At 33.0% G+C, this 11,250-nt stretch overlaps 1 protein-coding gene across 1 annotated transcript; it reads right to left on the bottom strand.

The window, feature by feature from the left end:
• Window positions 1-6,859: 6,859 nt before the first annotated feature.
• LOC137925197 (uncharacterized) lies at window positions 6,860-10,730 on the bottom strand. Its single transcript, XM_068768601.1, has 5 exons — window positions 10,563-10,730; window positions 9,917-10,092; window positions 9,148-9,329; window positions 7,604-8,066; window positions 6,860-7,367 (listed from the first exon to the last, which is right to left on the bottom strand). The coding sequence occupies exons 1-5, from the start codon at window positions 10,652-10,654 to the stop codon at window positions 7,264-7,266; spliced, it is 1,017 nt and encodes a 338-aa protein (XP_068624702.1). The 5' UTR covers window positions 10,655-10,730; the 3' UTR covers window positions 6,860-7,263.
• Window positions 10,731-11,250: the final 520 nt, after the last annotated feature.

Below are 11,250 nucleotides of genomic sequence, written 5' to 3'. Positions count from 1 at the left end.
ATAATACAATAATGCTTTCTTTCAATTTACAGTACTAACAGCAACAAATGAGATTGAAGAGATTACGTAGTCACCTACTGGCTAGAAAGACCGATTTATATACACAAGTAATATTTGTTTTTAGTTCATTTTATATAAAAAATATAATATTTAAATTTCTGGAATGAAAAAAAAATTCACAACATTCGTCAAACGCAGTTAATAAACAGCAAGCATCTGCACGAGTCCAATAGTCACAGATTAAATAGAAATCGATTTAGAACATTCATTTTAAAGTCATTTTTGTTCTTTGCTGATCGTGGTTTATATATCGTTTTCTTTGTTGTATTGTACTACTGTCTCTAGTAAACTTTTCAAGTGCAATCTCAGAATTTCATTTTTCAGAAAGAGTTTTATTCGAAGACATATACCATTTTTAAAAATACAATTAAAAAACACAAAACAATTTTATTTTAGTATTTTCAAGGCAATATTTTAAGTGGAATCTAACATAACGAGAAAAATAATATTATACGTAGTAACAGCTCAATTGGTTACCTATAAGGCTTCGCCGGAATGCTCACATACTTTATCTACTCTATAATATTCTTTACAATCCACTCACTCTCTCTTACCTCAAATCAAGGTTTCAATTTCTTCAGGATACACGTGAGAGGTCTTTGAGATCATCAGAGAATCTGGAATTAAAAATACAGACGCATTCTTCATCGTTTAGGGCCAAATCTTTCACCACGCAGACCGTTCGATTGTGGAATGATTTACCACTGAGTAGAAGACGTGCTAACTCACTACCTATTTTCAAGAAAATGGTTACGAACCATTTACTAGGCCTATAATTATCTATCTCTTAATTCATTTCTTTTTCTTCTTCTGTTTCTTTCCGAGGCAAGTACGATCGAACTAATACTGATCGAAGTCAGTGAGATGTTTTTTTTTATTATTGTATTATATTTATAATATTGTATTATTTTATGTATAATACTGTATGTGTAGTACTGTATTATTATATGTATTAAACCTTATTTATTATAAGTACATATGTTGTATACATATGTATGTATGTCTATGTATGTTCGTTTGTTTGTAAATATGTATTTTTTGTACACATTAAATTATTTTTAGTACTTTTACCTTTTCCATACTATGGTTATCTGTAAGAGATTGCCTTGTGTGATAAGACCGCCCATTGTACTTTTTTGTATATTATTTTAAAACTTATTAAATGTATCTTAACGTGTACAATAAAGAATAATCAATTAAAATTAATAAAAAATAAATAACACACAAATTGTAAAAATTAATATAACAATGTAAATTAAGTGACAGTAACTATAAATGTCGATAGTTAAATTCATATATGTTTTGATTTTAATCTTTTACTTTTGTGTATAATTCACGTAAAAATTTGTTTTAACATGTATTTCACAAATAAATTTTTTTAACTATTTTTTAATTATCCTCTATTAGATAAACTAATTTGATTATATACTTTAGTAATAAGCAATAAAATCTATTTTCTATAGTTTGAAACACAAATAAAACAATAGGGTAATTTAATCTGTACCTTAACCGGACAGACGTATTAATGCGTCAGGTGTAAAAACAATATCGGGTACGGGGGTAAGGCATATGAATACGTCCTCAAAAATGAATGTGCGCCCTGGAAAATACGGGATGTATATTTCCGATCCACTAAGATATTACGTCATCCATGCGTGTCTCGACATGAATTGACAGGCGTATAGAATCAGAACAATTTCTCTATCGTGAATGATAGACGTGTTTTGAGTGATCAGTGACTGGTACGTATTTACGCTTCTTTTATTTATTTATGTTAATTAAATGCTTACAAATACCTACAATTGTTGTAAAAATATTTCTATTTTATATTATTTTTATTTCCAATCTTTTTATAATTTTTTTTTAGTGCTCATCAAAATGAATGAGAGCGATATCAGTGATGATAATGTATATTTCAATGTACAAGCAAGTAAAAGGAGACGCATTATGAGCTCCTCATCGGAGTTATCTAACAATGATTTTGACTACGACACACAATTGAGAGAGTGAGGATAATGAAGAAGTTGATGAAGTTGTTCCTAGCAACAACGTCTCTGATGTCTCTGAAGAATGGATGCCTCAAAATGCAGAGAGACCACCATTTCTCTTCACTGCACATCCGGTAAAAACATTCAATATCCTTCAAAAAAAGTTCCTTTATTTTATCTAGGGAAGTTTTTAGATGACGACCTTATTAAATTACTAACAGAACAAACGAATTTGTATCGACTCAATTTTTGCCAATAATCCGGAGTTGAAACCACGTTCGAGACTTCGAAAATGGAAGGATACAAATGAAACTGAGATGAAGATATTTTTGGAGCTCCTAGTTTTACAAGGGATAATTGGAAAACCAACTTTATAGTGTTATTTTTCTAGAAGAAGAATTATTGAAACACACTTTTTTCATGAAGCTATGAGCGAAAACAGATTTGGATTATTGTGCAAGTTTTTACATTTTGCAGAAAAACTAAGTTTTGATCTCAAAACGTCTCACGAAAAAACATACAAAATCGATCCAATTATAAATAATTTGACAGAAAAGTTCAAAACATTTTGTTTGTAAACGAGACATATGTGTCGACGAGTCTCTTATTGTGGAAAAGGAATTTATCCTGGAAGCAATACATAGCAACAAAACGAGCTAGATTTGGCATAAAGCTATTCATTTTGTGTGAAAGCCAATCTAGATATGTTCAAAACATCATTTTATATACAGGGAAGGGCACAAACTATGGTTCAAATTACCCACAAGAAAAACAATTAGATAATTTTAATACCTTAATTTATTTAGCTGAACTCTTTTGTAAAAACAACACCGACATTGTTAGGACAACGAGAATAAATAGAATCGGTATTTCCAGTGAAATAAAAACAAAACGATTGAAAAAAAATGAACTTATTTCAAGATACAAAGGCAAATTTATGGTTTTAAAGTGGAAGGACAAAAAGGACGTATTGCTGAGTTCAATTCATAATGACGAAAAAACAATGATTGAAAAGAGAGGAAGAATATTTAATGGAATCAGGCGTTATTTTGCGGAAGTCCATCCTAAGTAAGAAAAGGACCAATATTTAGCCACTGCCGCACATGCAGTGGTAGTCGTGCAACAAAGTGCACCGCCCGCCAGCCCGCTGATAAATGCGTATACGGCAAACAATGCAAAGTACGCAACTGTCACTCAACACGTGTTTCACCCCTCCACGAGGCATCTTCAGGAGTTATGTTACACCGATTAGTGCCAAACACAGAGTGAGCTCAGTCCTATTCTATTGTCTCATGTGAAGTTTTTGCTGTTAGCCTTGCGGCTTTTACAGCTTCATCGGAAACGAGTTCACGGAACGGAGGGGTCTGTGAACTTAAAGCTCAGTCCGCCGCCGCTTTGCCACTTTTTTTATATGCCACCTCCTTCCCCACTACCACTCAGTCACGTGACCGATCACGTGGACTATTTTTATTATACCCTCTCTTACGCGTAAGTTATATTGGTGATTTCACGTAATAGACGAGTGAGTCCCCTGGCAAATTTGTAATAATGGAGACCAACCAATGGAACCAAATTACATCGGGTGGCAGCTCAAAACGTTTGGTTTAACCAACAATGCAAGCGGTTAAATGTAGTTCCAGATTATATTAATATCCATTCCAACACGGTCAGCCATGCGGCTGATATGGCTTTACGTAAGGCTCAGAAGGTCTGGTTAGAGGCGAAACCTCGCCGGTGGTTGCGATAATCTAACCGAGTTAGTTTTCAATTTACATAATGTAGAATTTGACCTTTTAGACCACAAGGCAAGAGATTTCGCTTCACAGGCAGCGCATGATAAATACATAGTTCAGTCACAAAATTTACGTAGGGTAACATTAGCTCAACAGGGTGGTAGATATAGTGGTGGAACCGGTGGCAAAAATGGTGGTGTACATGGGTGTAGGGCGGGGATGTAACAGTGGTAGCGCCGGTGATGGTGACGGGCAGGCTGATCATGTTATCTACCCACGAGTAAAAAACATGACTAGTATACAATTAACCAACAAAGAGTTAAAATTTCTGGAAAAGGGTAGCAAATATAACATAACACCGAATCTAACACAAAAAGAAAGGGAGGAACTAGCAGTAGATTCAGAAATTGCATGCGTGATGAATGGTAAAGGTAATACGGTCAGGGCGGTGGTAGCTGAGGAACTAAAACAGCACGATTCAACTTCATCATTAAAACGTAAAATTAGAGACAATAATTTAATACTAACTAAAGCAGATAAGGGTAATAGTATAATTATTTTAGATCACAATGATTAAATTGAAAAAGTCAATAATATAATTCGCAGTGGTGATTTCGTTGCTCTGCGCTCGGACCCAACAACTCGGTACAACACAGAAATTAAAAAAGCTATAGATAGTTCTAAGTTCGTTTTTCTTCACGAAAATTCATCAAAACATATTGTTCCAATAAATCCGCAAGCACCTGTGTTGTACGGGTTACCAAAAATGCACAAGGACAATGTTCCGGTTTGTCCGCTTGTTTCGTACATTGGTTGCCCAGCAGCTAGCTAACTGATAAGCTAAAAAGTATAATAAAATCCAAATCAGCATTTTCCCCAAAATATGGTTTACAAAATACTCTTGATTTGATAAATAAAGTAAGAGATGTTAATTTACCAGCAAACTCGTTTTTCCTATCTCTGGATGTTGATAGTCTTTTTACCAATGTCCCTTATCAAGAGCGCTTATTATTATTGTCAGATCTTTTAGAGAAAAGAGCACTGCATCCGGAGGAGGTGAATGAAATAGTAATGTTGACCAAAATTTGCATGGAACAAAAGTATTTTAGATTTAACGGTAGTTATTATTGACAAAGGGAGGGATTGGCTATGGGATCTCCGTTATCTCCTTTGATGGCGAAGATCTTCATGGACAACTATGAGAATAGGTATATTGTGGGTAATAGTAACATCCTTTACTAGTATAGGTATGTGGATGATATTCTCATGTGCTGGACAGACAAGGCAAGACTTGGACATTTGTTGTAAGTATTTTTAATACATTTCATCCAAAAATTAGGTTAAAAATGGAACTTCAAAAGAATTCAATTAACTTTCTTGATATCACGATCACAAGGGAACATTGTTAGTATGTTTTTGAGGTATATAGAAAAGCAACTAATACGGATCTGGTGATTCCATTCTCTTCCTATCATCCTTGGCAACATAAACTTGCAGCCTTTAATTCATACATAAATAGATTAATGACATACCCATTAAATGTAGAAGCTTATAATAAAGAATTTAATACCAGTTATTCAATTGCGGTTGCAAATGGCTATGAGCGGAGAATGGTGGATGGTCTAATTAAGAAGGTAAACCAACAGGTGAGGGGTCTTTGATGCCCAGTGACACCTGAACGCAGTGTCCATAACTATAGATCTAGTTTATTATATTTAGGACCAAAATCTTAAAAATTATCTAAAATATTAAGAAAAAACGACGTTTATATGGCGTTCAAAACCAACAACACTATATATAACGATTTGCAACGGCAAAGAAAAAACCGAGGTTGGCAGGAAGTCGGGTATCTATAGGTTGAAGTGTGGTGGGTGTGATGGGGTATACGTGGGTCAAACTGGTCGAAGTTTTAACGTTCGTTATAAGGAACATATTTCCGCGTATAGGAATGATCGCCCTGAAAGATCTCATTTCTCTAAACATTTATTAGAGTCGGGACATAGTTAACCGCACGGGCATTCCTATGACGTGCTGCATACCTGTAGCAAAGGATTGCGGATGAACGTGTTGGAACGGTCAGATTAATAACACACGCGGGTATTAGATACATATTTAACGAGCAGGTCAATGTTTCCTCCTCTCCATTATTACAAATTTGCCAGGGGACTCGCTCGGGGCAATCGTCTATTATGTAAAATCGAAAATATATCTTACGTGTAAAAGAGGGTATAATAAAAATAGTCCACGTGTTCGGTCACGTGACTGAGTGGTAGTGGGGGAGGAGGTGGCATATAAATAACAAAGCGGCGACGGACTGAGCTATTCACGGACTCCTCCGTTCCGTGAACTCGTTTCCGATGAAGCTGTAGAAGCCGCAAGGCTAACAGCAAAAACTTCACCTTAGACAATAGGACTGAGCTCACTCTGTGTTTGACACTAATCGGTGTAACATAACTCCTGAAGATGCCCCGTGGAGGGGTGAAACACGTGTTGAGAGATTTAACGGTGGCAATTGTGTAATTCGCATTGTTTGCCGCATGCGCAGTTATCAGCGGTCTGGCCGGCGATGCACTTTGTTGCACGACTACCACTGCATGTGCGGAAGTGGCTAAATATTGGTCCTTTTCTTACTTAAAAAGGAATAAGTCGAGAAAAACCTAATGCTGTCCTTGAATACAATGAGAATATGGGTGGCGTAGATTTGGAAGATGGAGTTGTGGTGGCTTACACGGCTGCTCGTAATAGAGTAAACAAAATTTATAAAAAAAATTATGTGTGGGCTAAATGCATATATTTTGTACAAAAAGGATAAAGGTCATTAGGACCGACTTCATTTTATGTTCGAGTGTATAGAGAAATTAGTTGATAACAATATCATGAACACCCACCCACAGCCATCAACAAGCAGCTCTACACCTAAACCATCACGCATAGTGGAAAGGCATTTTCCAGAGCAAATGAAAAGTAATACATGAAAATCTAAACCCCAGAAATGTCTAGTGTGTTACAAAAAAGCTGCTAGAAAAGAATCTACTTCCAGGTGTCCGAATTGTAGTAGCATTATGTATTAATAATTGTTTTAAAATATATCATCATTCATAATATACACAGAAAATGAGTTTTGTATTTTTATAAGTACCTATTGTGTAATTCTATTTTGTTTACTTGTTTTGAATCCTTTTTTACTTCAAAAATATTAATAAACTATATATATTTTATAGTTTTTCATTTATTATATAAATAAATAAAAATATAGAAATATGCTGGTCTCCGGGCGTGCGTATTGACATGTCCCAGCGAAACAATACGCGCCCGGTACATGTTGCATAATTTAAATGGGAACTATACTTAAGAAAACAGTAGTCTTTGATACTTGGCACTTAAAATATGTGCCATTCATGGCGTGATTAATCAGTTGAGTGTGGTAAAAAACAGGAGTTCCCCACAACTGGGCTGGGCACCAATTCTTTTATTGTTACTTATTATTCACCATATTTATAAACCATTTTTTCTGTATTATTCATTTCTATTACAAGTTGTGATAAATCATCGCTTATCTTCACATGTACAACTGCGGAGTTAGCATCTGAAAAAAATCAACTAGATATGTAAAAAAAGTTACATAACCCACAATAGTTAGCAAGTAACATAGAGCAAATGTAACATTTATATAATTATTTCAATAATAATTCATAATAATCCTTCCTTAATCCCTAACTTCTTTCACTTTTTAACTTCAATAAATAACATAATACATATTAAATAAACCATAATACAATGAGTTAGAAAATGAATTATGTATCATTACAATAATACAAGTACCTGGTATAACAGAGGGAATAGATGCTGGCAACACATTTGTATCTATAATCTGATCGTCCTTAATTTCATTTACATCTGCAAAGACTAGATCTGGAACACCGTCTTCTACAGTGATCACTTCACTTGCTTTGTTGTTTTCTATAGCAGGTCTATCTATTGCTCTTCTTTTATTTGGTCTTTCGACATCATCACCACTTCTTTTCTTATGAACTGTTGAATCTTTTCTTTGAATGTTTGTTTTTTCAATATCAGGCAGTTTCACGCTCATTGCACGATTTACTTCTTTGCGTATTTTTAATTTAACATCTTCAGATAAATCCACTCCACTATCATAATTTTTTGCATATTTTGTTATTGGTTCATCATCACTTGATACGCTACTGATATCTTGATCTGAATTAGGTAAAACATGTGCTGATTTAAACAGTTTTTTCCATTTTTTTGTTAGATTATCAGCAAGTTTCTAAAATCATTAAAAATTAATTGTTACAAATATTATATGATAACATACATAGTGTATTCCAATATAAAAATGGTTTCAATAGTTAGCCAAATCTACAACTTTTAGTAAATATGCCTCTAAATATACATACTTTGATGATATTATGTACATATTTTCCTAACAAAATAAGTCTGCTTTCATATTCAAACATTTTATAAATGTATTATTTAAGGTACTGTGCTTCATTAATTTCTCTCTCATTATAAATTTGGACTGGATATACCACAAGGTGTATCGATATTACAGCATTACATAAGAATGACTAAGTTATAATTTAAGAATAGTGTAGTCAGTAAAGTTATTATGTATACATATTTCATATATTATTTGTAAGAGGAAAAAATATTTGAAAGATATAAAATCACAAAAATCAAATGTCAACCATCAGATGACCCAAGACATAAGTTGTTAATAAAAAAGTATGAGTAATTTCTAACTGCAATATGTATAGAAAGGGAAATTTTAGTTGCTGTTCCTTATTTAAATATTTGTAACCTAATATTATTAATAAGAAGTTTAGAGCTCTACATATAACAATACCATTGATATGTAAAATTACCTACCTCCAGCTGTTAGTCTTTTGTACAAATGTCTCTTGCACAAAATAACTTAAGAATTCCCATCATGGAGAAATAATACTTGGAAATAATTTATTTATGTACACTTTTTTGTACATCATAAACAATAAATAGAGGAAAAAAAAATAAGAAACAATTCAGAAGATACAAGAGGCGGTATGATCGCTTGAGGCTATCTCTACCAGACAACCTTTGGATTGAGTCCAGAGAGATGAAGGAGTTGGCAGTTATGATATATGCAATAATATATTTAACATAGTAAATAACATAATATGATGTATATTTAGCCAGATTTATATAACCCACCAGAAATATATAGCAGTCCAGATAAACAAAACAATCCTGTAAGATCTTTGGAAGATGCTGAATGCGGGCCACTTCCTGGTGGTCTTATTGAAAATAAGCGACCTACATTCAGTTATTAACTCAAAAAAATCTGATACATTAATATTAAAATAGCTTACAAATTTTAATGGCTTAGGTATCCTCAACATGTAGTGGTTTGAATGTGCCTCCTGCATCTCACATTTTTGACATAGATCAAAGTCAATACAACTGACACATTTGTAACGAAAACCCACAATAGGATTACTACAATTATCACATATTATGTCACTGTGCACTATTTGTTGTGGTTCAACATCATCTGAAAATAATTAATCTATGTTATAATAAAATTATACAAGTAAAAATATGTTGTTTATATACATACCCATTAACATGATAAGAATAACAATGAGTAAGTTATTAACATATTATATTAATGACTATTCTAGATCATATACACAAAGAATTTTTATTATTTTCTATCTACAATATAAAAGTACTCTTCTGGGCGCAAATATCAATAGTTGTGAACCAAACATTAATAAAGTGATTTACTCACATTGATAAAAAGCATCCCTTTTAAATAAACCTTCTTTGTTCAGAATTTATTAACACAGATATAGATATATAGATCACAAGTGGCACTATTTGCCAATTTACATTTCCCTTGAATAAAAGATACTACACCTTTACCAGTACTGGCTAAATACCACATTTTCCACCTTTTTTTTTTGAAAAATATTCTGTTTTAAAGAAAATAAGGAAATGGAATAAAGTCCCCAAACAAAAATTACCTACATAATTGTAAGAAATTTTAGGGAATTCCATATTATCTGGTGATTTTTGCTAGCACCTTAACAGTAAAGTACCAAATAGGTATTAAGTTAAGTTAAATAATTGTATTACCTTCGTTTAAACTCCCTGGAAGGCACAGAGAAGGCACGGCATCAGGAGACAAATGTCTATTTTTAATACTTGAGGGAGGAAAGTGTCGAGAACAGAAACGATAAGACACTGCCACTTTATCTTCATTTTTTTTTAATAAGTCTTCTCTACAGGCAGCTTTTAACCACTCAATTCGACTGCAAAAACATTAATAGCCGAATTAGTTAGCCCAGCATTTACTATAATATTTATGTGTGTACCAATTGATTTTTAAAAATCTTTCGATTATTAATGCCATAGTATGATATTTACTATGTTAAAGACTACTGATATTCCATATTTATATTAATTGTTAAGCAAAATTTATTCCCAGCATTCCACGGATTTATCGTGCGAGTGTCTGGTCTATCGCATTGTAAGAAGTGCTTAGTAAAGTGTTCGAACGGGGCTTACGATACGGAAAAAAATTATAAGGAGGCCTTGCAATACACTTTCGTTCGCCATCACTGACAAGACACGTCTTACCAAACCAAATTTTAAAAAATCCTAACAAAGAAGCTAATGGAATAAATGATAATAACATATTAAAAGTTAACACAATTATATTGATATACTATTACATGCGAAGCACCAAAAACCAAATTGGTTTAAGTATGTTGTTACTAACCGATGCTTTTCTTTTGGCAAGCTATAGTAATTTAAATGTTTGTTTAATCTGCTGTTACGACCACAGCCGTACACACAACAGTAGTTAACCATTGTTTTAACTCAGCCCTTATCCAAATAAAAAATTCAATTATTTATTATTTAAATTAATAACATAATCAAATTATTGTCATGACATATTCAAAGTGACAAACGACCATAGAGAGTCATAAGTTATAGAGTTGCATTAATTTCTGTTCTTTATTAAACTGGAAGGGTCGAAAATTGAAAAGAAATCTGAAGTTAATTTTTTATTCGGCAACCATTTTATGAATTGTGTTCTCTATTGATAATATAATGCCGTTCTAAACTAGTTATTGTTGGTTTTACCGCTTGCACTTACTGCTAGTAACATTGTTACAAAAATACACCAAGTCATAAGGCGTATTAGCAATATGCAAACGGTAGGTTCATAGGTTTACATCTACAGCACGTATAATGTATATTTAGCTCTATTTGTCCTTATCGACCAAATCAATTGTTGTCAAAAAGAAATCTTCGTTTTTAATAATATTGCCCTTTGTATTTCATCTTTTGCTTATTTCGTCCGATTTATTTTTATATCTTGTGTCGATGTTAAATAAACAGTAAATCCATTCAGATATTCAAATTTATTTATTTGTAAAACTAACAGTAATTGACATTGGCGC

The sequence above is a fragment of the Battus philenor genome, unplaced genomic scaffold, assembly GCF_028537555.1.
Source record: "Battus philenor isolate CCGP_79_NKW_IND1 unplaced genomic scaffold, ilBatPhil1.0.hap1 SCAF_26, whole genome shotgun sequence".
NCBI classification, from domain to species: domain Eukaryota; kingdom Metazoa; phylum Arthropoda; class Insecta; order Lepidoptera; family Papilionidae; genus Battus; species Battus philenor.
The sequence above is the reverse complement of the archived record's forward strand: the minus strand, read 5'-3'. Positions and strand labels throughout refer to the sequence as shown.

Coding starts and splice junctions, on each gene's coding strand:
- LOC137925197 (XM_068768601.1), bottom strand. CDS start 10,654: ATGGTTAACTACTGTTGTGTGTACGGCTGTGGTCGTAACAGCAGATTA. Junction 9,330..9,916: donor TCCAGGGAGTTTAAACGAAG/GTAATACAATTA, acceptor AATTATTTTCAG/ATGATGTTGAACCACAACAA. Junction 8,067..9,147: donor TACCTAAGCCATTAAAATTT/GTAAGCTATTTT, acceptor TAATGATTTTAG/AAACTTGCTGATAATCTAAC.